This window comes from Scomber scombrus, chromosome 24 (assembly GCF_963691925.1).
Source record: "Scomber scombrus chromosome 24, fScoSco1.1, whole genome shotgun sequence".
Classification (NCBI taxonomy): domain Eukaryota; kingdom Metazoa; phylum Chordata; class Actinopteri; order Scombriformes; family Scombridae; genus Scomber; species Scomber scombrus.
This window is the reverse complement of record NC_084993.1, coordinates 1,456,290-1,482,174: the sequence shown is the minus strand read 5'-3', so window position 1 is coordinate 1,482,174 and position 25,885 is coordinate 1,456,290. Positions and strand designations below refer to the sequence as shown.

The window sequence follows — 25,885 nt, the reverse complement described above, 5'->3', positions numbered from 1 at the left end:
GGGCGACCGTTTTGGTGTCAAAAGGACTTCCGTCTCTATACAAGTCAATGGAGAATTCACCAACTTCTCACTTAATTTCTAACCTCAGTAAACGTTTTCAAAATGTGTTTATGGTCTCAATCGCTAGTTTAAAGCCTTCTTCAATGCAGTATGATGTTCATTTGGGACATTTTGGCCTCCCTGATTTTATATGTGACGATAAAGCAGGGTATGCATTAGGGCGTGGCTACGTGGTGATTGACAGGTTGATTGGTTCACAGGTTCAGGAGGGCGCCTCATGCTCCTCCTGATGCCCATATAAGTAGAATCCCTGTTTTTATTATTCCCAGCATGCACCTGAAATTTTCAAGATGGCGCTGCTCAGATCCGATACTATTGGCCTCCGAGCAGCAGTCCACAAACCAATGGGTGACGTCACGGATGTTACGTCCATTTCTTATATACAGTCTATGTAAATTGTACATTTTACATTTTTCTGATAAGTCACTCTTTAAAAAAAGGTTTATAACACTTAATTAAAAGCTTTTATTAATGGTTACTATCCCTGATCAGCTGGTAAGGAGCATTACTTCACTGGAATGATGCTGAAGAAGTCACGAATCACACTCCTGGACAGTGAAATAATCTCATATCCAGACTCTCAGATGCTGCGTAACCTGCTTATCGCTCAGGTTGGTGCGCAGACATCACACACAAACACACACACACACACACACACACACACACACAAAGAGGCACTGATGTAAACATGCGTCTCTTTCCAAATCAGGTGCTGTTCAAAGGCCAGAAGCTTCACCTGATGACGTCTCACTTGGAGAGCTGCCAGGAAAATGCAGTGGAGCGGATGAGACAGCTGCGACTGGTGATGAAGAGGATGACAGATGCGCCTGATGATGTCATTGTGCTGTTTGGAGGAGACACCAACCTCATGGATTGTGAGGTTTGTCTTTTTTTACATCCAAAATCTGCAGCAGGAATAAGCTGTCTGTATGAATGCATGAAGTGAGGATGTAAATTGTCAATGTCTCGCTCCGTCTTTTCCTGTTGTTTCTTTCTTTGTATCCATCTAATTGCAAATTTCCCGATTGTGGGACTAATGAAGGAATATCTTATCTTAATTAAGCCATAGAGATAATAAAGTTAACATGTAAAAATGTTGCTTATTATTGGTCCATGACGTGATGTAACCCAATGTCCAATTGGTGTAACCAGTATTTTTTCATAAAAAATATACAGGAAAATAAATGTTAACTAAAATCTTGAATAACAGCAACACAACACTATGTTTTATAACAGATTTTACATCATTTGTCAAAACTTATTTAGAAAAAAATGGTTGTTTTTAGGATACATTCTGCTCAATATTGACAAAATGCTTTAAAATTTAAATGTCGAAATACTCCAAAATATTTTCTTTTCATTTAATGTTTTTAAAATGAAGTAATTATTTGTATGAGTCTACTTAAATACACTATAGGGGGGATATAAACATATTGAATATTTATCATTCTTTTGTGGTTACACCATTTCACATTTTCAGGAGCATTCAGTCTTACTTTTGGTAAAAAATGGAGAAAACCAAGAAAAATACAAAATGTACATTTTAACAAACCTGATCCTGCTTTTAAAACTATTTTTTAACATATTTTTCAATTGATCATCCTGCCAACACTTATTTATCACTGACTCATATACAGATACATCATGGGTGACCTATTCTCTCATTTCTGCCTTTTCATCCCAGGTGGCTGAAGTGGGCCTTCCCAGCAGTGTGAGTGATGTGTGGGAGCAGCTGGGAGAGCAGGAGGCCTGCCGCTACACATGGGACACCCAGACCAACACCAACAAAGGGATCCGATCCAAGTGTCGCTTCCGTTTCGACCGGCTCTACCTGCGCCAGGCGAGCAGCGACGGGGCTCTGCAGCTGGACCCCGACCACATGTCCTTAACAGGGATGGAGATGCTCGACTGTGGCCGTTACACCAGTGATCACTGGGGAATATACTGCACCTTCTCTGCTGTGTGCTGATCTATCTGTGTTTCTCTCATTTATATATTTGTATAAAGCTGTGAGAGAAATCAGAGTGTTTTAAAAGTGTGCTTTGATATGCTGCATGTTCACACTGCAGTAATCACAGTAAAATAGACTCTACTAACTTCATCTAGCTGTTTTTGCATTTTTGTGTCATGAAGTTATACCTGCATGATAAAGAGCTCTAATGTAGCTGTAGATATTTTAAAAAATGACATGGCCTTAAAACCTTCATTATTTCAGTTTAAAGTTATAAAGCATATTCATTTCAAGCATATCTTTATCTTTAGGTAATACTCTTCAATTTGGCGGTATCTCATTAATTAAATTAACTGCAGTTATTACAATAAACCCCAACCCTAACAGCCGAGAGTTGGAACAGACCTGCCTTCTTCTGGGAGTTTGGATGCCTGACCCAGACTACCTGAGCGGTAGCAGCAAACCAGAAATGTATTTAGGCTCAAAACCATCTATAAACCAATAGCAGTATTTTAAAGTCAGTGTAAAGATCTGAGAACTGGACTGATGCGATCCACTTTCTTGGTCTTAGCGAATACTCAGAATTACTTTTTAGGGAGACTGTACACACTTCCAATAGTTTGGAGAGAGAGGTGGCACTACAGAGAAAGGAAAATGCTGAGGATGAACCAAATGTACTATTTAACATGGGTACAAAGGGACTGGCTAAAAACACTGGGAAGCCTGCACCAGGGAAAAGGTACTTTATTTGTTACACATACAGTTGTACAGTGAAATTCAGCCTGTGCATTTAATCAGTCTTAAGTATTAGGAGCAGTGGGCAGCTACTATACAGCACCCAGGGACCAACTCCAGTTCTTTGTCAGTACCTTGGTAACGGGCACTGACCGGTGGATTAACCTGACTGACTTGTTTTTGGAAATGAATGAGGAAACCCTCTTCTCGTGTTTGCATACAGGGAGAACATGCAATAAAAACATGCAAAACGGCTGCAGCCAGGTATCAAACCCAGAACGTTCTTACTGTGAGCAACACAGTAAGAACGTTCTAGAACAGTGCTAACCACCAAGCCACCATACCGCAGGGAGAAATGAAAGTATGAGGTGGCTTAAGAAGTTGTGCCAGAGAGGTGGAAGTAAGGAATTATTCTGATAAAGAAACCTGGGAAGGATGCCAGTAAGCCAACAAACTACAGGCTAATTGACTTGACATTGCATGTCTGTAAATGGATGTAATGACAAATATGTCTTGGAGAAAAGAGGTATCATAGCAACAAAGTAGATTTAGGAGAGGAAGGGGCACTATGGATCCAGAATTGTGTCTGGAGGATGATGTGAGGAAGTAAATAAAAAGCCAGTGGTGGAGTTTTTTTATATGGAAAAAGTTCATGACATGTTATGTAAAGAGTTAATAAAACGAAAAAGAGATACAAATATAAGTCACTCAAAATCAGAGAGTATGAGTATTATATGGGAAGAAATGAATAAAGAGAGACAGCAGCACCGGAAACAGACGAAAAGGAGATATTTACAACCCACCACTATGACGCAAACAAAGGGTGGAGTCTGCGGAGATAAAAGCTCCTACACCTGACTTCCCGGTACACATCATCCAGACATCAAGCCAGGTAAGTGCTCTTCTTTAGACCAGAGTGGCAAATGAAAGATTTGTTACATAATTGTTAAAACTGCGTTATTTGTTAAATTCTTCGTGTTTGATGAGGGGTTAAAACTTAGTTTGACTTTAACTAGAACTGAGATTACTTTAGCACATCGACCAAGAAAACCCGATGGGTCGAGGCGGATGGCTAAGCCGAAGAGCCTGGTTGCTGCTCGAGGTTTCTTCCTGTTAAAGGGAAGTTTTCCTTTGCTGCAGGGTATCATCAAGCAGAGCGGAGATGTTCTAACATAGTTTTAACACAATATTAACATGGTTATTTACACATATAGATTCCAGTCATGTCACCGACTGAAGACGGTTTTACAGTCGAGCACGTTTTTAAACAAAGAAGCTACCAGAGGAACAACAACTGTTTTTTTACTCTTTATTGGACTTAAGATTTAGATTTTAAGGTTTATTGTGCCTTTAACTAATCAATTGAATGGGCTATATCCTGTAATTTTTCTCAGGGGTTTTCTGCTGTGTCATTGCGTCAGTCGATCACGAGCACATCCGCCATCTTGGACAGCCACGTCAGCACATACGCTGTGACAGACTCAAATACAGTATGACAACATGCGGGTTAACAAACTGTATTGGAGTCTGTAACAGCGTCTACTGAGTTTGGCAATTGTCTTGAGATCTTTGAGAGTGTAATCATTTATGATTCCTTTTTTACAGATGGAAAAACACTTAAAGAAATATGACACGGTCAAACAAGGTCAAGAGAAAGACGACGACCACCTGAAGGTGGCGCCCTTGACTATGGATGGACTTGATCAAAAGAACCAGCCAAAGTGAGTCAGAGGTTTCAGCTTTTGCGTAACCCTGTAAACCTCTACAACTTTCAGTCACATTACAGAAAACAGACTTTCTCACTTGTTTCAATCACATAGTTTTAAGAAGTCTTGAAGTGATTTACCTCTAATTAAACCCTGGGGCAACAGTTTGTTGTTGGCTCTCCTTCTGACCTCCTCTATTCATGGTAGTACTGGGTGGTAGAGTTTACTTTTCCATGATAGTAAATGAACATCTTTCTGTTTTTGACTGTTGGTCAGACAAAATTATTAATTCAAACATGTTCATTTGGACCTCAGAGAATATTGATATTATTTTTGCACTTTTTCCTGATATTCTATATACAATGATATACATAGTATATAGAAATATATGTAGTATTATAAAGACTCTTTTAATAATAAATAATTAAAGTCATTATGCAATTGATCACATTACTGTTTAATGAAATAAATCTTCTTTTTCAATGTATTTCCACACAGACACTTTGCTGACATGGTGCAGGTTCGGGAGCCTATCCAGAAGAAGAAACACCAGGAAGTCTGCTCCATATTCATAAAAAGTACGTGTAAGGAAGTGATGTGGGTGACTGAATTGGGACCACCTTAAAACTAGCCAATAGCCACTTAATAATTTCAACGTTTTTTTTACATCCAACTTTGTTATTACCACCTTCAGATCTCCACGTAAAATCTTCCAAGTTGCCCAGCAGATTCGCCTTCAAGCTTCTGTTGATCCTCTGCTTCTATGTGAAGGACGAAGCTTCTACTGTTGGCGGTTTCAGTCTTTGCACTGCAGGGACAGAAGTACTGTAAGTATTGACCAGAAAATCACACGTGGAGTACCTCATATTTGTTCTTAGAAAGATATATATTGAAAACAACAGATGATATGAATTTTATAAGCACTGTTTCATAGATCATACATATAAACAATCCAATGCAGTCAAATTCAACAGATGTTTAATAATGACTTCAGCACCTCTCTGACAGTATCAGAGAGGTGCTGATTGAATTTTATATCTAATTTAATGTAATTGTTGTTATCAAGCACTCCATTATGAGTAAGATTATAATAATATAAAAATTGAGTGTATCATTTAACCTGTGAGCTAAAATTGAACCTTTTTCCTTATTCAGGGTAGAAGACCAGCAGCAGGAGAGACTTCCCTTTGGCCCCATGAAACCAATATTGTATTTTAAAAATTTAACGTTTGATTTAAATTTTCAGTTAATTGAAAATGGTTTAACTGTTTTAAAAGTACATTTTAATATACATTTTCAGTTAGCTGAAATTTTCCACTACAAGATAATTAACTGCTGTTATCAAAATTCTAAAAGAGCCCTTCATTTAAATGCAATTGCTTATGCTGAAAATTATCTGGCAATTTGTGATGACAAAGAGTGGCGTCCTCTCACTGAAGAGAATATTCTCAATTGGTTGTTTGCACATGTTCTGCCAAATGAAGACCCCGCTGAAATCAGTACTGAGAATGTAAAACAGGATTATCCTATACAAAATACTATTAAGACGTTCAAATACAATCTGGAACAACTACAAAACCTTTGTAACAATGATGACTTTTTTACTTCTGTATTAATATTAGCTTCAAATATAGAAAAAGAAATGAATATTGTTTCATTAAATGCGAGAGAATGGTTGGAGTTTTTAAAAAAAGATGAGCCTGACCCAACTAAAAACATTAATAATCAATTTGGAATTGCTATTGTTTCCTTTAAAAATGGTAAAAGAATGATTTCTAAAAAGTTGTATCCATGTAAGCAAAACAGTAACAGTGAAATTATAATTCACTCTGAGGTCATTGCAATTGAACGTCTTAATAGGCTTCTACAGACCTGCGGAGCTCAAGTGAGACATATTTTCATTCATACAGTCAACAGTCCATGTTTAGAGAAAAAAAAAGACAATACAGAATGTTGTTTTATTCTGATTGTAAAGAACGCACAGTGGTGGCACAAAATATATGGAATTTATACTACTGTGGGGTTCACAAAGCATTGGGGATTGAGTTTTCCATTTTTTTTGGAAAATCTTAAACATTCTGACATCTCAAGTCCCGAAAGTGAATATTTTGAATTTTTTCAAAATTACAAAGATAATCCCTTCAAATTAGACTATAAAAAGTTAAAGTATGTCAAAAAAGGTGACAAAGATGCAGCTACTATCATGTCAGCTCTGAAAGAGCTTATGGAAAAAGAAAGCAATTTATTTGGTCATTTAAAAAACGGGAAGGAAATCATTGATAAATTCAGAATTCGCCCAAAAATCCCTGATAACATTTGTGACATTTTGACCAAGGCATGGGAAGAAATGGTCAGAAACATTCGCATAAAACATATAAAAGGACAAATAATTGCAGATTTCAACGCTGCAACAGTTAAACTCTCTCTAAAAGACTTAAAGTTTGTTCTTGACAAAAACAGCCCTTTAAAGTTCGTTGAATTAAAAAATACCTGAATTTGACTTAACTAACAGTTAACCCACATCACCACAACATCTGTGATTCAGCAGTCAACCTTTGTTGCATGTCAAACTTCTCTCTCTCCTATGAATTTAGTTGTTTTTGAGGATGGGGGCCTGGTAGTCCAGTTTTCACAGCTTTGTTTCTCAGTTTAGGTTATCAATTATTATTTGGGGGGGGGGGGGGAGTCCTGGGTCTTGGCCCATGGGCTTCCCATCTTTTGTTGTTTTTTTTGGCCAGGCCTCCTTACTCCCATATAAACTCAATTCGTTAATTTTATATATATTTATATATATGTTGGTGGTCATATGTTGAGCCATTTCTTTACTTTTGTGGCCGTAACAGATACCAATTGTAATTAGAAAAATAATCACTATTGTAACACTTTATTGTCTACTCTGTTATGAATTCTTGGCAATAAAATGTTGAATTGTGCAACAAAATGTATCTTGTCTTCTTTTAAACTGAATGGGATAGAGTGTACAATGTTTCCTGTGACATTATAAACAATGTGGTAGCTTGTGTTCTCACCTTTTTACCATCATCACATCCAAGCAGTGATTTTCATTCATGTAATAAAAAGGACATTCATTACAAATTGAATTATAATTATTAGGGAGACATTGTTAAGAATACTACTACTAATAATAATACATAAAATAAAATGAAACAAAATAAAATAAAATAAAAAGGATGAATAACTAAAGCCTTAAAAACAGACGTCGTTGCTCTGTAACGGTCACGTGGGGTAGCGTCGTAACCTAGGAGACGTTTTGTTTACTTCCGGGTTGACAACCAGACGGGCACTAACAACAACAACCTGACAGCGAGCAAAGCGGATTACCGTCCTGCAGAGATGGCAGGAGAGGCTGAGGACGATATACCCGGTAAATAACGAGTTATATGTCAACATTTAACGCTTCAGCTGCTTTATAACTAAACGTTTCAATATGAAACCAACTAACTAGTTCATGTTAGCTTCTGTTTTAGCTCGCTGGCTAACTGTAGTTAAAGTAGTACAGTAAAAGTACTGCAGTATTATGAGCGATGTAGTATGCAGTATTACAGTAAAAGTACTGCAGTATTATGAGCGATGTAGTATGCAGTATTACAGTAAAAGTACTGCAGTATTATGAGCGATGTAGTATGCAGTATTACAGTAAAAGTACTGCAGTATTATAGTGATGTAGTATGCAGTATTACAGTAAAAGTACTGCAGTATTATGAGTGATGTAGTATGCAGTATTACAGTAAAGGTACTGCAGTATTATGAGTGATGTAGTATGCAGTATTACAGTAAAAGTACTGCAGTATTATGAGTGATGTAGTATGCAGTATTACAGTAAAAGTAGTGGTTTGGTCCTCTGACTGATATATTATTATTATGACATCATTAGATTATTAATAGTGAAGCATCAGTGTTAGAGCAGCATGTTACTGTTGTAGCTGCTGGAGGTGGAGCTAGTTTACACTACTTTATATACAGTTAGCTAGTTTACACTACTTTATATACAGTTAGCTAGTTTAGTCCAGTGGTTCCCAACCTAGGGGTGGGGCCCCTCCAAAGGGTCAGCAGATAAATGTGAGGGGTGGTGAGATTAATATGTGATTAATGGGAGAGGAAAGAAGAAAAAACTAAGTTCTGATACACAAATGTGTTTTCAGTTTATGGACTTTTTCTCATTTACTATAGATATTTTCATTTGATAGTGAACTGAAATCATTAATTACTAAAGTGGTGATGAATTAATTTTCTGTCTGTTAAAGTTTCTCAGCTTTGATTATTTTTGTCCTTTTTTTTCTCACAGAATCAGGAGCAGTTTTCACATTTGGAAAGAGTAAATTTGCCGACAACGTCCCGAGTAAATTCTGGCTCAAAAATGACGTCCCGCTTAAAATAGCTTGTGGGGACGAACATACCGCCTTAATAACAGGTAAGAGCCTCTCCCAGCATTATATTAGTTAACTAAAGCTGTGATGCACCTGGCTCACAGTTTACTTTGTTCTGCTGCTAAATTTTACCATAAAAATTACAAGCAAATGCAAAACAGTCACATTTGGTGTGCTGTTGAGTAAAAAAGTGATATACTTACTTCAATCACTGGGCAGATTTTACAATTGTGTCACAATAGGATTTCTTTTTAATGGATCCAGCTTAATAAATGCATTTTTCTTCCTTGTTTAGCAGTTTAGATCTTCAGGACTCAAAGGTTTCTGCCTTTAGGTCGATCTTTACAAATGTAGTGCTTCAAAATTGTACTAAATTTCAGCTTCACATGACCAGAACTTAGTTATTTGGGTTATATTCTGATTCATTAAACATGTATAGTAATGAAGTGGCCAGTTTGAAGTGAAAATCCAGCTCAGAGTCAAGCTGAAAGTTTGAAAAGTTTTAAATTACTTGTTTTTTTTAAAGCTCTGATTCTATTTAACAAGCTTTAATAAACATCTGTAATGTTTTATATAGATGTTATTGTGTAGATGAAGCTCAGCCTTGTACGTCTTTGTCTCCACAGAAAATGGGAAACTCTTCATGTTTGGCAGCAACAACTGGGGTCAGCTCGGTCTGGGAACCAAACTGACCGTCAGTAAGCCCACTTGTGTCAAAGGTGGGTGTTAAAATAGCTCCGTGTCCCTTTTTTAAGTCAGAATAAAAAGAAAGGAGAGAGAAAGAAGAGAGGAGTGTTTAGTGTGAGTGCTGCCACAGACAGCTGCTGTCAGTCTGCTTCACTGATGGCTGAAATAGAATCAATCAACAAGAATAACACCTTAAAATCTTCACATTAAATGTTGCAACAGTTAAGGGCTGCAACTATCCATTATTTTCATGATTAATCAGTGAGTTGTTTGGTTTATAAAATGTAAAATATTTTGTCCACAGCTCTAAAATATTCAATTTAGTGTCTCAGAAGATTAAAGATACCCCCAAAATATTCACATTTAAGAAGCTTTAATCAGATAATTTGGACATTTTCTTCTTAAGAAATGACTAAAAACTTTTGCTGGTTAATTTAATAGTCAATAACAAATCGATTAATCTTTGCAGCTCTTGTGTTAAGTTATTTTAGACAATCTTAACCCTTTACATACTGTTCATATTCTGACTTATAATTACACTTATAATTAAAAAACAGACATTCACAATCACTATTTTACAGTCCAGGTGAATATTTTATAGAATATGATGAATACAACAGATTTTAATACAGATTTTTGAAGCTTTTTTTTTAAATAAACACACTCATTTTGTACATTTACATATATAAAATGTGTATCAGCTGCACAAATATTTTAAAAAAAGATGCATTTTATATCCTTTTTTCTATTTTATGGGTCACGTCAGGAAAAATGCAGCTAAAAGAATAATGTGTCTCATTTATACTCCATGTTTATATTAAGTCTTATTTAAACAAATACAGAAACACAGACGTACAAATATACAGACACATTTACATGTAGTAATTCTTCTTAAAATAATCTATTATTGTTTATGTATATTCTCATTAAAGTTCAGTAGGAAGCAGTATGTTGTGTGTAGGTTGTTGTTGTTGAGCATCGTGCTGCAGAGACCAGAGCGGATTTAGTAATGACGGGATTATCCTGATTTTAATTGAACGTGATGAAGAAATCTGACAGGTGATATCTCCTTATTAAAATTAATCCAACACTGCTGAGGATCTTTTTAAACAGAAGCATTTATTGTGAATTTAAACTCTTTTTATAGGTTATTAGATGCTGTGTATAAATGTTATAAAAAAGGAAACCTGCAGATTTGTAATCCCAGACTGAAGGGTCTATAATCTGCTCTAATCCAGAGAAGGAGACAATAAGCAGAAGCTGCTCATCAGACTTTTGTTCTTCACTGATTTAAATAAATAAAATAACATGAAATTAAACTAAATGTTTACATGCACGTATCCAGGATGGTAAAGTATTGATACTGAGTGGATTATACTGCAGAAATGAAGAAAAATGATATTTAAATTGATTTAATCTCAAGTTATCAGGCTTTAAAAATCTACTGCAGTGTTGTTTTTTAATGTATTACATGATGGAGGTTTCTGGCACAACTTCTCCTGCTTCTAAGATGCATGAAGAAGGAAAAAAGTTTGTTATTTTAAAGTCAAAGCTGCAGCAACACTTCAAGTATAGAAGAACTTTATTAATAGATCATTAAACACATCACACACAGTATTTAACCATTAAACAGGCAACATGCAGGAGATACACACATATATACACCTTTTATACCTTAATAGGGGCAATGTATCCTGGTGGAGATATAACTCATTCAGCTTTTTTAATATTTTAAAATTGTGTCTATTTGATATCATAAAAAAATAAAAAATAAAATAGCCACAGCTTAGATTTGAGACTGTATTTTTACAAGTTGGTCTATTAATAAAGCGCTTTTAACAAAACTCAAAGATGCTTTACAGATTAACAGAATAAAAGAAAATCAATAAAAGCAATGCAGAGAAGGAAGAAAGAAAAATAGGAAAACATCAAAATAATCAAACATTTAAATCAGATTTAAATAAGGTGAGTCTTGAGGAGTACAGCCACAGAGGCATTTATATTTATAGTTTTTTAACAGTTAATATGAGTTTGTGGTTTTACATTTTATATTTGTATAATTTCAGCTCTGAAGTCGGAGAAGGTCCAGCTGGTGGCCTGCGGGAGGAACCACACTCTCATCTGCACCAGTCCGTATCTGATCCCGACTTCTTTCACTGCAGTTAGGAATTTAAACTCTTTTAGATTTATTAGTATATTGTTGTTATTGTTTTCTCCGTAGCTCAGGGGAGGGTGTTTACCGCCGGCGGGAACAGCGAGGGTCAGCTGGGGCTCGGCCACTGCGAGGAGAGGACGGCCTTCCAGAGAGTCAACTTCTTCGACTCGCGCGGACCAATCAGGATGCTCGCTGCCGGTTCGAACACATCTGCTGCTCTGACCGGTAAATTCATGAAAGTATCAAGTGTGAAAAATAGTTTATAAATGTGAGGTCAAAATAATTTTAGTTCAAAGGCCACAAACAGAATAATATGATCTGATGTTGGATCATTAAAAAGATGGAAGGAAGGAAGGAAGGAAGGAAGGACAGAAAGAAGCATAGATGGAATGAAGGAAGGACAGAAGGAAGGATAGATGGAAGGAAGGAGGACAGAACTAAGGAGGGAAGGAAGGGACGAAGGATGGAAGGAAGGGAGGAAGGATGGAACGAAGGAAGGGAGGGAAGGAAGGAAGGAGGGAAGGAAGGAAGGAAGAAAGGAAGGAAGGAAGAAAGGAAGAAGGAAAGGAATGGAGGAAGGATGGAAAGAAGGATAGATGGAAAGAAGGAGGGAAGGAAGGAAGGACAGAAAGAAGCATAGATGGAAGGAAGGAAGGATAGATGGAAGGAAGGAGGGAAGAAAGGAATGAAAGAAGAAAGGAAGGAAGGACAGAAGGAAAGAGGGAAGGAAGGACGGAAGGAAGGATGGAAGGAAGGAAGGAAGGAAGTGAAGAAGGAAGGAAAGAAGGATAGATGGAACGAAGCAAGGGAGGAAGGATGGAGTGAAGAAAGGAAGGAAAGAAGGATAGATGGAAAGAAGGATAGATGGAAGGATGCAAGGAAGGTAGGAAGTAAATATAATGTGCAGTAACAGCGTCCTGATGTTGTGGATGTGATCTCTGCCGTAGAGAGCGGGAAGCTTTTCATGTGGGGCGACAACACGGAGGGTCAGATCGGTTTGGGGAAGGAGAGCCAAGCCTCGTCGCCACAGGAAGTCAGCGTGGGACGGCCGATCACCTGGGTGTCCTGCGGGTATTACCACTCCGCCTTAGTGACAGGTGAGCTGCAGGAAACCTTTAAAATTACGTTCCTCTTTCATCCCAGTTAGAAAAATCACACATACTGGTTTTATTTGTGCTGTAAAATCATCTGAATCAAGCTTTCAACCATTTCTCTGGGAAAAAAGTCCCAGAAATAATCTGTGGGGTTGTTTTTGGAAGGAAGGAAGGAAGGAAGTGAAGGAGGGAAGAAAGGAAGGAAGGACAGAAGGAAGGAAAGAAGGAGGGAAGGAAGGAAGGAAGGAAGGAAGGAAGGAAGAAAGGAAGGAGGGAAGGAAGGACAGAAGGAAGGAAGGAAAGAAGGACAGAAGGAAGGAAGGAAGGAAGGAAGGAAGGAGGGAGGGAATTAGGGTCAGAAGGAAGGAAGTAAGGAAGGAAGGATAGAAGGAAGTGAAGAAGGAAGGAAAGAAGGATAGATGTTTTAAAATCTGTGGGGGGGTTTTTGGAAGGAAGGAAGTGAAGGAGGGAAGGAAGGAGGGATGGAAGGAAGGAAGGAAAAAAGGAAGGAAGGAAGGAGGGACGGAAGGAAGAAAGGAAGGAAGGAAGGAAGGACGGACAGAAAGAAGGAAGGAAGGGAGGAGGGAAGGAAGGAAGGAAGGAAGGAAGGAAGGACGGAAAGAAGGAAGGAAGGACAAAAGGAAGGAAGGAAGGACAGAAGGAAGGAAGTGGAGAAGGAAGGAAAGAAGGATAGATGGAACCATTATCGATCATAATGTTTTAAAATCAGTGTTTGTTTGTGTGGTTCGTCAGCGACCGGAGCTCTCTACACGTTCGGCGAGCTGGACAGCGGTAAACTGGGACTGGGAACGGACCAGCTGGCCGGACATCGCCTCCCTCAGCGGGTGAAGAGCATCAAGGAGCCGGTGACCCAGGTGGCGTGCGGCGGCGGACACACGGTGGCGCTCACAGGTAACGGTTCAAGTAACAATGACGACGTGACGTTAAAGGATCGTTCTGATGATTATTCCGGATATTTGTCTTCATGTTCTGATCCAAACCAACAACAAACTGATCCACTAACAAGTATTATGTGTGTGTATCAAAGCAGATAAATCTTATTCCTCTGTTAATGTCCAAAACTATTAAAAACACGTCAGAGCGATGCGTTCACTATAAACTCTTCAAAATAAAGGAACAAACTCTACTCTGAAGGAACAAGCTCTATTAATAACAAACTATTTTTAAGAGTTTGTTCCTTTAATTTGAAAGTTTCTTTCCTTTATTTTGAAGTCTTTATATTTGAAGAGTTTTTTCCTTTATTATGAAGTTTTTTTTCCTTTATTTTGAAGAGTTTTTTCTTTTATTTTGAAGTATTTTATTTTGAAGAGTTTGTTGTTTTTATTATGAAAAGTTTGTTCTTTTATTTTGAAGAGTTTGTTCCTTTTATTATGAACATTTTGTTGTTTTTATTATGAAGAGTTTGTTCTTTTATTTTGAAGAGTTTGTTCCTTTTATTATGAAAAGTTTGTTGTTTTTATTATGAAGAGTGTGTTCCTTTATTTTGAAGAGTTTGTTCCTGTAAAGCAGGCGACTGAGCATGTGCAGTAACAGTTCAGTTTATATCTTCACTAGTTTATACATCAGACTTTAGACACACTGTAAATATTTGTTAGTGGATCAGTAGAAAAATATACAAATATGACTCATCAGTTATGTCCTTTGAAAAAAAAGCAATGAGAGTGAAACTAAAAATAAAAAACTGAGATGAAGATGTGATTTGTGTCTTTTCAGAGGACAACGTCTTCACCTTCGGCCTCGGTCAGTTCGGGCAGCTCGGTCACGGCACGTTCATCTTCGAGTCGCGGCTGCCGCGTCCGGTGGAGCATTTCAGGAAGGGTCGGGTGTGTGCGGTGACCTGCGGAGAAAACCACACGGCCATCATCACGGGTAAAGAACAGCTGATGAGCAGATATCAGACGTTAAGGGTTTCAGACTGATTGTTACAATGCTGATGTTCCTGTTCCTGTTCTCCTCAGACGGAGGTTTGCTCTACACGTTTGGAGACGGCAGACACGGGAAACTGGGACTGGGAGAGGAGAACTTCACCAACCAGTTTAAACCAACTGTGTGTCTGCGCTTCCTCAAGTACCACGTTCAGGCAGTAAGTGATTTTCATTTTGTTATATTAAAACTTATCAAAGATATATCAGAACATCTGTATCGGCATCAGAAATCCAATATCAGTCGAGGTTCACAACTATTTAGCAATTCAATCAAGGAAGGAATGAAAAAAGGAAGGAAGGAAAGATGGAAGGAAGGAAAGAAAGAAAGAAAGAGGGAGGGAAGAAAGGAAGGACAGTCAGAATAAAGGAAGGAGGAAAGGGAGGAAGGAAGGAAGAAAAGAGGGATGGGAAGAAGAAAGGAAAGAAGGAAGGAAGAAAGGGAAGCGGAAAGAAAGGAAGAAAGGGAGGAAGGAAAGATGGAAGGGAGGAAGGAAGAAAGGAAGGACGGACAGAATAAAGGAAGGAGGAAAGGGGGGAAGGAAAGATGGAAAGATGTAAGGAAAATAAACAGTAAACAGTAATTTTTTACCTCCCTGGTTTAAAGTAAGTAAAGTTTATTTATAAACAGCTTTTCATAGATATTAGTGCTTCACAAAGGCAAAATACCACGTACAAAAAAAAGAAAAAAGAAGGAATTTGGGCTTTCTTAAAACCAGTCCTACAAATAACCGACACTTCCTTTCCGAACGCCTTCAGGCTCCGTGCGGCGGCTGTCACATGGTGGTTCTGGCTCGGCCGAGGGACGAGAGCTGCGGAGACGTTTCTCTGGAGGAGGACGACGTGACGGAGGACTTCCTGGAGAAGCCGTACGTGGAGCTGCTGGGAGACACGGCCGACTCCTCAACCCTGCAGAGGAGCCTCTCTGCTCGGGTCCGCAGGAGGGAGCGGGTGGGTCTGCTGCTCACATGCAATATATCTCATTTAATACTAACTAACACTGATCTGGCAAATCATATTTAATATAATGATTTAACACAGATAATAGCAGCATATTTAAACATTCCCCCCCCACAGGAGCGATCCCCGGACCAGTTCGGCCCCTTGTTCCGCACGCTGCCCGCCATGACGCCCGGCCTCCTCCACCCGCCGCTGCCCGTCTCCAGTCAGACCTTCCCGCCCAGACTGCCTCCGCCCGAGCTGAGCCACAGAAAGGTGCTCAACGGCGCTCACCAACACGGGACCGCAGGGTCACACCACAAGGGTACCTACCTCACCTCCACCTCCTCATGCGTCCTCCGGGATTTGGACTAAAAAAATAGCAAAATCTAATTCAACTTTTACTTTTATTTCTATTATCTTTACAGAAATTTGCATCATATTCACATTTTCTCACTGGTCAATAACATAAAGCTTAACTAAACACATCAAAATATATTAATATAGCAAATTATAACTAGATTTTTTATAGATTTAATTACTTTTATACAACTTGTTTAAAAGTACCGTACAGGTGAGTGACAAGCTGACAATAAAACCACACAAAACTAAACAATGAAACAATAACTGTGGAATCCTGAATGCAAAGAAAAATACATAAAGAGAGAGATTAAAGACCAAAAATGCATTATTATCCATCAGGGTTTAATAGACTATCAGATCTTCCCCCTCATCTATCTTCATGTTTCTTTCCATCTCATCATGAGCATTCATTTATGAGTTATACATATTTATAACTGCTACAAGGAGCCTTATAAAGTCACACACAAACATGCAACAAGTTAGAAATATTGTTTTTTATTTGTCTACTTGTTATTATTAAGTCATATGTTTTCACACTTTACAATAAGGCTCCGTTTTTAGTGTTAAAATAGTTTGTAACTCGTAAATAAATGCTCATAACGTGAAGAGAATCCACTCAACAAACAATGGAAACCAAGGAAGACAAAGCTGACAATACAGATAAATATGGGATCACTGTTTGGCAACCATTCACAAAGCCTTTATAAGGGAAGACTTATTGTAAAGTGGTACCCATAAATAGTGCTGACATATCACTCAAGTCCTGTTTAAAACCTGGACTGGATCAGGAGAAGTCAGGTGTTCCTCTGGTCTAACGTGCCGCCGTGTTTCCTCCCTCATCAGAGCAAACAGGGGACGAGACAGACAGCGTTGTGGAGAGCCTGACGGACACCGACAGCGTCCGAGGTCTGGGAGACACGACGGACTTCCTCAACATGGTGAGAGAGGAATAAATCTACTCCTGAACAAACGCCGTCTTCTCGGACACATAAGTGCTCATTTTTCTTTTTTGTTAATTCCCTTCTGATAGACGCACATGATGAAGATGGACCCCAGTGATAAAACACTCATGCTGTCTCCAGTTCAAAAGGTAATTCGGCATCATTATTATTGATTCCCCGTCATTCTTCTCTCTCCCTGTTTCTACTTGAGTCAAATCATTACTGTGAAGTGCATCGGGTCGAACAACTCTTCTTCATACTTGTAGTTTCTTTCATGATCAGGCTGGTGTGGCTTCCAATTTCTCCGAAACATCATCAATTAGCCATGAAACTGTACAAAAGAAACATTTAATTAAAACATTTATTTGATATGAACACTCAACACAAACAAACTCAAATCTACTTTTTCTAATCTACAAAATCTAAGTAATCCAAATTGTCTTCTTGTTATTAAAGAAAACCTTCAAACTTTCTATATATTTTAGAAAATTGACTCAATGTTTCAACACCAAAAGGTTTGAGTTAGACTTGTGCGACTTGATGGACTTTGGTCATTATTCCGTCTTAAACTACTGATTTCTTTCTGTGTCTTGATTTTTCTGCATGTCTCTTTTCCATCTCTAATGCATGCCTGTTTTTCATCCTCTTCTTGCTCTCTCGTGCCTGGGATAGAGGAAGGGTAAGCATGGTATGGCCTTAAAATCTCAGAAAGAGAACCCAAAAAAGGAGAAAACGCCCTCGAAGCAGAGCAGTTTCTCTTCGACGGCTTCGTCCCGTAGAAGCCAGACTGTCTCGCCTCGCCGGGCGTTACCTACCGAGCTCCTGAAGAGCCACAGGGCTCGCTCTCTGTCTGCTCAGAGACAGAAGACAGCCGTCCAGAACAAAGAGAATCTGATCCTGGCTGTGGAGGAGCTGGACAGGAGGCGCGGTAAAAACAAACCTCCGAGTGTCGGCGACATAAGGAAGGCGGCGTCCACGCAGCGGTTCAGGCCAGTTCAGGCGAAAAGCCAGCTGATAGAGGTCGGCAGGAAAATGGTGCCAGACTCTAAACAGAGTAAACATCCAGAAAGCAAAAAGACACTTTTAGGGTTTGGCTCTGAATCTGCTGAGGCGAAAGTTAAACAGTCCAAAAGCAAACCGATAGCCGTAAAAAGTCAACACAAACGAGAGAGCTCGCCAGAAATGTCAAAAGACTTAAAAAAGTCGAAGAATGAAAAAAATAAAAAAGAGGCTGAGTCCAAGAAAGAGGCTCAATCTAAGAAAGAGGCTCAATCTAAAAAAGAGGCTCAATCTAAGAAAGAGGCTCAATCTAAAAAAGAGGCTCAATCTAAAAAAGAAGCTCAATCTAAGAAAGAGGTTCAATCTAAGAAAGAGGCTCAATCTAAAAAAGAGGCTCAATCCAAGAAAGAGGCACAATTTAAGAAAGAGGCTCAATCTAAAAAAGAGGCTCAATCTAAAAAAGAGGCTCAATCTAAAAAAGAGGCTCAATCTAAAAAGCAAATATCCAAAGAGGCTTTATCTCTTGGGTTGGTTGCCGGAGCTGCCTCTGTGGTCGCAGGATCAGCGTTAATCCGACAGGCATCGTCCAGGAGTCGCTCTAGCTCGCCGTCACCGTCCCAGAGCAGTCGCCACCGCGTCCGTAGAGAAGTCACGAGGATATCACAGAGCGCCGAAGATTCAGGATCCGACACCGCAGATTTTAGCAATAAATCTAAAGTCAGCATCAACATCATCCCTGATTCAGAGAATCAAGAAGTCGGAACGAGTCAGGACGAGAAGAGTGAGGAGGAAAGCGAGGATCAGACGGACTCTGCAACAGCTAAAGGGGAAGAGGAAGAGGAGGAGGAGGAAGAGGAGGAAGAGGAAGGGAAGACGACGACAAGTGCAGAAGGAAGCGATGGAGAAGAGGAGCTCAGCAAGATTACAGAGAAAGGCTCAGAAGAAGAAGAAGAAGATGAAGATGACAGCGACACAGTCCAGCCAGATGATAAGTCGGACACCGATGAAGATGAAGAGGGAAGTAAGGGTGAGGAAGAGGAGGAGGAGGCAGAGGAAGAGGAAGAGGAGGAAAAGAGTAGAATGGCTGGTAGTGAAAGTGAAGATGAAGGAAAGGAGAGCAAAGGAGGGGATGCAGAAGAAGAGGAGGAGGAAGGCGAGCAAGGCTCGAGTCATGAGTCAGAAAGCAGAGTAGGAGAGTCTGAAAAGGAGGAAGATGAAGGTGAGGAGGAGGAAGAAGAGGAGGAGGGTGAATTAGAGGAAGAGTCTGCAGAGGAGAAAGAAAAGAGTGATGTAGAGAGTGAGGCAGAAGAAGAAGAGGAGGAGGAGGAAGAGGAGAGAGAAAAGAGTGATGTAGAGAGTGAGGCAGAAGAGGAGGAGGAGGAAGGTGAGGTGGAGGAAGAGGAGGAGGAGGAGAAAAAGGAAAGTAGTGCTGAGGAGGAAGAGGAGGAGAGTAGTGAGAAAGCAGAAAGTGAAAACGAGGATGAAAGTGAGGAAGAGGGTGAAGAAGGAGAAGAGGAGGAGGCCGGAGAGGAGGAGCAGAGTGAAGAAGAAGAAGGAGAAGCAGTGGAGGAGGAAGAGGAGGAGGAAGAAGAAGAAGCAGCAGCAGTAGAGGAGGAGGAAGAAGAAGAAGAAGAAGCAGCAGCAGAGGAGGAAGAAGAAGAAGCAGCAGCAGAGGAGGAGGAAGAGGAGGAGAATGAAAAAGTGAGCGAGGAAGAAGTGGAAGAAGAAGAAGAAGAAGAAGAAGAAGAGGAACAAAAAAGCGAGGAAGAGGATGAGGCAGACGAGGAGGGAGAAGAGGAGGAAGAGGTTGACAATGAAGATGAGCAGGAGGAGGAGGAAGAAGAGGAGGAGGAGGAAGAAGAGGAGGAGGAAGAAGAGGAAGAGGTTGTCAAAAAGAAAAAGTCTGCTGACGTTAAAAGACAAAGTGCTAAAACTACGACCAGAGGTAACCTGAGGTCAGGGGTCAAAGGTCAGGCAGCCGGAGAGTCAGAGGAGTTCTGGGACGATGTTTTACCTCAATACCTCAACCTGAAATAATCACCAATAATCAATAATCACGATCATCTCTACTATTGATTAATCATTTCTCAATTAAGTGATCAATCTTATCAGTCACTCATCATCAGTTCGCAAATGTCCAAGATTTAAAAAATATATAAAACTGAGAAAATTAGATAATCTTCACACTAAAGGAACTGGTTTATGATTGATTAGTGATCGATTAATCAGCTGACTAATTGATGAATCATCATCTGTTTCAGCACTAAAAGAAAGGGTTAGGGTTAGGGTTACCTTAATTTCCAGATTTAAAAAAGAGCAAGTTGTCATCTGCAAAGAGAAGCCTCCCAAAAATACTTCTGAAATAGAAAGGTGGACATAAACTGGAGAAGATAACTAATTGCTGATTATGAGGAGAGGGTTAAAAAGCAATGTTTGGGTTGGGTCTCACCATAAAAACATATTTTAAGGTCAAATATTTTGAGATTTATTACAGTTTTATGGAAAAGTGTTTACTCATATTTTTGGATCAGGGCGAGTTTTACCTCAATTTTCAGGTCAGATGCTACCAGAAGGTTTTTCTTACCTGAAGTTTCTGAGTTCTGAGTGACTCTAATTATCATGTTTACTTGAATGTTGTGCTTCTGTATTTGAGGCTCAGTCTTGATTAACCTGAAGCTACAACAATCTGTTTACAAGTTTGAATTTTAGGAGGCAGCTGCTTATCACAAAGAGTGCCTTTCACCTCCTGCTTCTTTAATCTTAATAACACAGTCTCATTTGTTTAACATTTCATGAACGCATTGCTATTTTTCTTTTTAAGCTGTTTCTGTCACAGATGTTTTATTCAGACCTGCCTCGTCTCACGCTGCTCATGTAGTCGCTGTCAAGTGAAAGCTATACTTGTTTTATTCTTTCTACTTACCTTTTTTTTTCAAACTTTTCCTGTTTCTTTGCTTTTATCCAGTTCTGCATTTTCTAATAAATATGTTTTGTTTGTTTTATATTGTGTTTGTGTCTTGTTCCACATGTAAGTTTAAGAAATGAATTCAAGTTGCTAGTTTAATACATGTGTTATATAAATGTAGAAAATATTATTCACTGTTCTGTATGTTTGAGGAAAGCTTTACTTTATTTATTATATTTATAATATTTTATATTTTGTCTTGTTTCACTTTTTGAAAGAAGTTATGTTTTCATTCGCTTATTATTTCCAGTCCTTTCTACTTTGCTGTTGTGTTGTGTTTTTTTTTTTTAAATCGCTGTTAATCTGCCGTCAGTGAACCTCAACACTTCATGGCTTTAAGATATTTCACACTTAAATCTTTCCAGCAGCTCAAGTGGAACAAATGCGTCACAATTTTAATGTGAAAAACATCTGTGCAGAAAGTGTTGGATTTCATTGACGATTGCTTAACAACGATTAAAAAAAACCCCAACACAAAGTAGGTTGGAAATAATGTCTTGAATGAAAACATGATTTATTTTATGAGAGAAGCTGTTATATAACGAAGGAGCAAAATATGAAACAATTGGAGATAATCAGTGGCCTAAAACAGTGTTTCCTTTATAAAAAAGAAAGCGAGTGCAGCAGACTGTGTCAAATTTATCTTGTGAGCCATTAGAGTAGAGGTAATTCAACACTTCCGATATGTTTTTATTTGCCTTCATTCATCATTCATTTATTTATCACTTATTTATTTAACCAAGAAAAGCCTCATTGAGATTAAAACGCTCTTTTTAGAAGAATGAAAAACACAATTAACAGGGCTGTAGACATAAGGAACATAGAGCAGTGTACAATGAAAATAAAGAATAAAATGCAGAATCATGAATTATTAAAATATTCATCAGTATTCGTTTACATCAGGGATCAAATAGGAGCAAAATAAGTCAATGTGAATCAATACTTTAAGTGCATCCAGTGGAACCAGCACCAAAAGATTCAGGTAATCTTACAACTGAGGGAGCAGCACCCTTAAACGCTCCTTTTCCCACTTCAGTAAGTCTTTAGGGACAGATAGTCGGAGTCAATCCTGGGAGAGAAGACAATAACTTCTTATTCTTTTCTGAAGGATGCAAATCTAGATTAGATAGAAGCAGGCCTTATAATTAAGAATATGCCAATTTTAACTGAGCATACAAAGAGCATTTGTCTTTATTAGTGCAGGACATTATTCAAATACTGGTTATTATATTAGAGAATTGATGTTAAACAAAGTGATTATTTGTTGAAATGAGTAAAAACACTTTAAAAATGTGAAGAATAACCCTCCGAACTGCAGCCTGCAACGTTTTCCATCCGATTACTTATTATCCGATTGGCCGCTTTCAACAGCAGGTGGGGCTTGTTTTCTTTTTCAAGTCACGTCATTGTCTTTGTGATTATAATCCGTCTTGCTGTAATCCTCCTATCATCAATCCCTGCTGTAGTCCCTGCTGCTTGTGTCCTTACTGTCTTTATACAGCCCTAAAGATAATGTGAAGCTGTTACAAAGAGCCTCTATTTTCTGCTGTTTAGTTGTTGTCACAAGATTTTAGTTTTTTAATTTCTTGCCACATTTTTCTTGCTTTCCTCCTGTTTAAAACCCAATCCCTCTATCTCAACCAGTAGATCTCACACATCATATTTATATTATAAGGTGAAAATTTGCCAAAAAACTAAATTCTTAAATTCTTGTTTTTTATGTCTTTAATTCACTTTTTTTGTTTGTCAGGATTTGACAAAAGCATTTGCTCAGACGTGGAGTAAAGGAAAGGAGGGAGAAGATGAAGAAGAAGAAGTAGAAGATGAGGAGGAGGAGGAGGACAATGTTGATGATGAAGACGTGGAAGACGAGGAAGAGGACAATGATACTTCAGCGGAGGCAGAGGAACCGTCCTCGCAGAGTTTGGAGGATTCAACAGAGAAACCAGCAGAAGAGACTCCTGTAAATCAATATTTAAATAATTCAACATCTAATTGTGAATATTTTTTGTCATTTTTTTAATTTCTAGTGTGACTTTCTTTGGATTTTTCCAGAAACCTGAAGAGCTGAAAGAAGAATCTGTGCCTGACGGAGAGCAGAGAGGTAAACGTTTGTTCTCTCTCTGCAGAAAACTTAATAATAGTTTTTCTGAGTTTCTGCATCAATGAAACACAGATTTACTTTTCACAGCAGCAGAAATCACAGAGGAGCTGGACACCGCTGCTGAAGAGAAGACAAACGACAGCTCCAAACCGGCCAATGGGACGACAGACAGCAACTCAAAGAACCAATCAGGTTCCAACAAAAAGGTACAAGAATATATTGTTGTACAAGAAAAAACTGACGAATATTAGAACTGTTACTCCAATAATCGATTAGTTGATCGATGGAAAAATAACAGCATTTATTCTGATGATCAATTAACCTTTTCAGTACATTTTAAAAGTAGAAGTTGTTGATTTTGTTCAGTCTGTGATAGTAAATTGAATGAAGTGAAGACATCTGTTTGTAAAAATAGCTAAAATATGATTAAATTGGTTCTTTTGCTCTTATGGAAAACTACACAGGAAATTGACTGTATTTTATGGGTCTGTAATTTCATAATAATTTCCTGTGTAATCTGGTACTATTATAAGTAAAATGAGACAAAGTTATAACTGGTTATTTTTCTTCAAACACAGACAGAGTAGTATAAAAAGCCTTTATTGTCATTGTACATCACTATACAACGAGATCAAAAGAGCTACTCCTGTTCAGTGCAAGCATAAAATCACATTTAATGCATCAATTCAATAAGTAATCAAAGAAACAAAACTATAAACAAGGTTAAGGACATAGACATAAAGGACAAATAATTAAGGCTGTACTAAAAGGCAGATCTGTCCTTTGTCGTCCTCTCAGCTCTCTCTCTTCAGACGGCTGTCCTTCTCCAGGTCGAAGCAGAGCAGCGAGAGAGAACAAACCCCGACGGAGGGCACCGTCAGCGGAGACGCAGCCGTCCAGGGAGAGCCTCCGTCCCCTGCTGCAGCCGGCAGCAGCAACCGGGGAAATGCACAGCAAAGACCTCGCTCTGAAGCCTGCACCATCCTGTGATCCTGAGAACTGAACCCTCAGGTGGTTGTCAAGGAAAGTGAGACCAAAGTGTGAAAAGGTTCATTAGCAGCAGCCAGCGGTTCCTCTTGGGATCATGGTTTCTATAGATCAGCGGTATCATCCAGCTCCTCTGTGGTGTTAAAACTGCTCTACTCTCGTCATGTCAGCCTGAATCACAAATTCTATTAAAGGAATACGCCACTGAAAAATCTGATCAAACACTTTATACACTGCTCCTTCGTATCAGTTTGGATTCACAGCAGTTACAGTAAACTCTAGCAGAGACTCAGAGTGACAGTTCAGTCTTTATTCAGCACTGAAGTGAATGTGAAACAGTCACATAGAGCGCACATTTTCTGCAGTTTAGTCACAAAAACATGCAGATAAAAGGTGGGAAATTTCCAACAAAGTTTTTATTATCCACAGGTCATTTTGGAAAGTACCTACCCGTCCTATTTTTAGAGTTTTGTTACCGGATTTTAGTCATTTTCTTGACTTTTCCCGTCCAGCTGTAATTCTTGCTTTCCTGATTTTTTTTTTTTTAGAGTCACAGGAAACAGAAAAATGTCTCCAAAACCACAAAAGCTGCAGGTTTAAACCAATTTGTGAAGGATGCTCTACTAAAGCACATTATGAGCTGACATGTTAAAGGCCATCAATCACCATACACTATACAAAACAGATATTTATATACTGTGGATTTAAGCTATTATAAAGCATTCTCAACCCCTACATCCATTAATTAATGTTATAAATCAACAGTGAACAATGAGGTAGCATACCTCAGATGCATACAGGAGATGTTTAGTCTGTAAAATATATTTCCAAAACTCCCGCAGCTCAAGGTGATGTTCAGAAACCCACAAATATATTTAATTACTGTCGAGTCATCTAAAAAAACAGTAAATACATACATTTTCTACGGTTTTGCCTTAATAAAAGAAAAATAAACAATTACAGATGAATTTTCTGACAATCGAATCGATATATTTATGTTTCTGTGGATGTTTTGATGCTTTTTTATGCATCGTGTCCATTTGAATCCACTGTATCTGCTGTGAAATGTGTTAAAACACTTTAAAGATTTTACGTGGAATATTCCTTAAAAAAAAGGGGGACACACACATTTGGAAAATAATAGATTTGATGTGTTTTAGTGACGATATTTGGAGCCACCAGCATGCTACTTTAACCACTATCTCTTCACAAGTGACCTACAGCTGAGCCTCCTCCTCTTCCACCAGTACGACCAGTATCACTCTGTTGCTGGGAGGAGTTTCTGACTTTACATTTTATTTTTTATTTGTTGTATTGTTTGGCACATGTTTTCTACTCATCAGCTGAGCCTCAAGGTGTGTGTGTGCGTGTGTGTGTGTGTGTGTGTGTGAGTTTTAAACTGTGAGGATGATAATATTACTATTTATTGTAACATGGTCCTTGAGCACATTTGCACTTTTAATGTGATCTGTATGCATTTCAATGAGATGCATCTGTTTTATATACTGACATGATAATCTCATTTAACTCATGTTTATGGTTTTTTATGATTTGGAATTTTTTTGTGATACCAGTAAAGCATTTTGATATGAAGCTGAGTGTGTTCCTTCATTTTTATTTTATTTCAGGGGTTACACATCACCAAATACACATCACTGCAGGTCTGGAAAATCTTTAAAAGCATTGAATTCTGGTTTTAGTACTACAGTAAAGTACAAGTAACTCTTGTATGTATTGTCCTATTAATGGCTTAAACCCTTGTAAAGTTAAATAGTGTGATATATTTCCTATTAATGGATTAAACTCTTGTATATATTTTCCTATTAATCTATTAAACTATTGTATAGTTAAATTGTGTAACATATTTC

At 38.4% G+C, this 25,885-nt stretch overlaps 2 protein-coding genes across 3 annotated transcripts; both read left to right on the top strand.

Moving 5' to 3' along the window:
* Positions 1–558: 558 nt before the first annotated feature.
* Positions 559–2,094, top strand: LOC133976314 (tyrosyl-DNA phosphodiesterase 2-like). Its single transcript, XM_062414497.1, has 3 exons — positions 559–671; positions 770–940; positions 1,745–2,094. Exons 1-3 carry the CDS (start codon positions 579–581, stop codon positions 2,027–2,029), a joined length of 549 nt encoding a protein of 182 aa, XP_062270481.1. The 5' UTR covers positions 559–578; the 3' UTR covers positions 2,030–2,094.
* Positions 2,095–7,757: 5,663 nt separating this feature from the next.
* Positions 7,758–25,574, top strand: rpgrb (retinitis pigmentosa GTPase regulator b). 2 transcript variants are annotated; one of them, XM_062414467.1, is made up of 17 exons: positions 7,758–7,837; positions 8,759–8,884; positions 9,467–9,559; positions 11,594–11,656; positions 11,749–11,907; positions 12,630–12,779; positions 13,530–13,688; positions 14,511–14,666; positions 14,756–14,880; positions 15,479–15,670; positions 15,797–15,983; positions 16,865–16,959; positions 17,052–17,111; positions 22,677–22,889; positions 22,982–23,030; positions 23,121–23,236; positions 23,829–25,574. In XM_062414467.1, the coding sequence occupies exons 1-17, from the start codon at positions 7,807–7,809 to the stop codon at positions 24,018–24,020; spliced, it is 2,166 nt and encodes a 721-aa protein (XP_062270451.1). In that variant the 5' UTR covers positions 7,758–7,806; the 3' UTR covers positions 24,021–25,574. The 2 variants fall into 2 exon arrangements, with proteins under 2 accessions (XP_062270451.1, XP_062270450.1); XM_062414466.1 differs by having other exon boundaries at positions 23,118–23,236.
* The last annotated feature ends 311 nt before the right edge of the window (positions 25,575–25,885 follow it).

Excerpts from the sequence above, each read along its gene's own strand:
- LOC133976314 (XM_062414497.1), top strand. The coding sequence starts at position 579 with ATGATGCTGAAGAAGTCACGAATCACACTCCTGGACAGTGAAATAATC. Across the intron at positions 672-769 it reads GTAACCTGCTTATCGCTCAG|GTGCTGTTCAAAGGCCAGAA; the intron begins GTTGGTGCGCAG and ends TTTCCAAATCAG. Across the intron at positions 941-1,744 it reads CCAACCTCATGGATTGTGAG|GTGGCTGAAGTGGGCCTTCC; the intron begins GTTTGTCTTTTT and ends TTTTCATCCCAG.
- rpgrb (XM_062414466.1), top strand. The coding sequence starts at position 7,807 with ATGGCAGGAGAGGCTGAGGACGATATACCCG. Across the intron at positions 7,838-8,758 it reads GGCTGAGGACGATATACCCG|AATCAGGAGCAGTTTTCACA; the intron begins GTAAATAACGAG and ends TTTTTCTCACAG. Across the intron at positions 13,689-14,510 it reads ACACACGGTGGCGCTCACAG|AGGACAACGTCTTCACCTTC; the intron begins GTAACGGTTCAA and ends GTGTCTTTTCAG.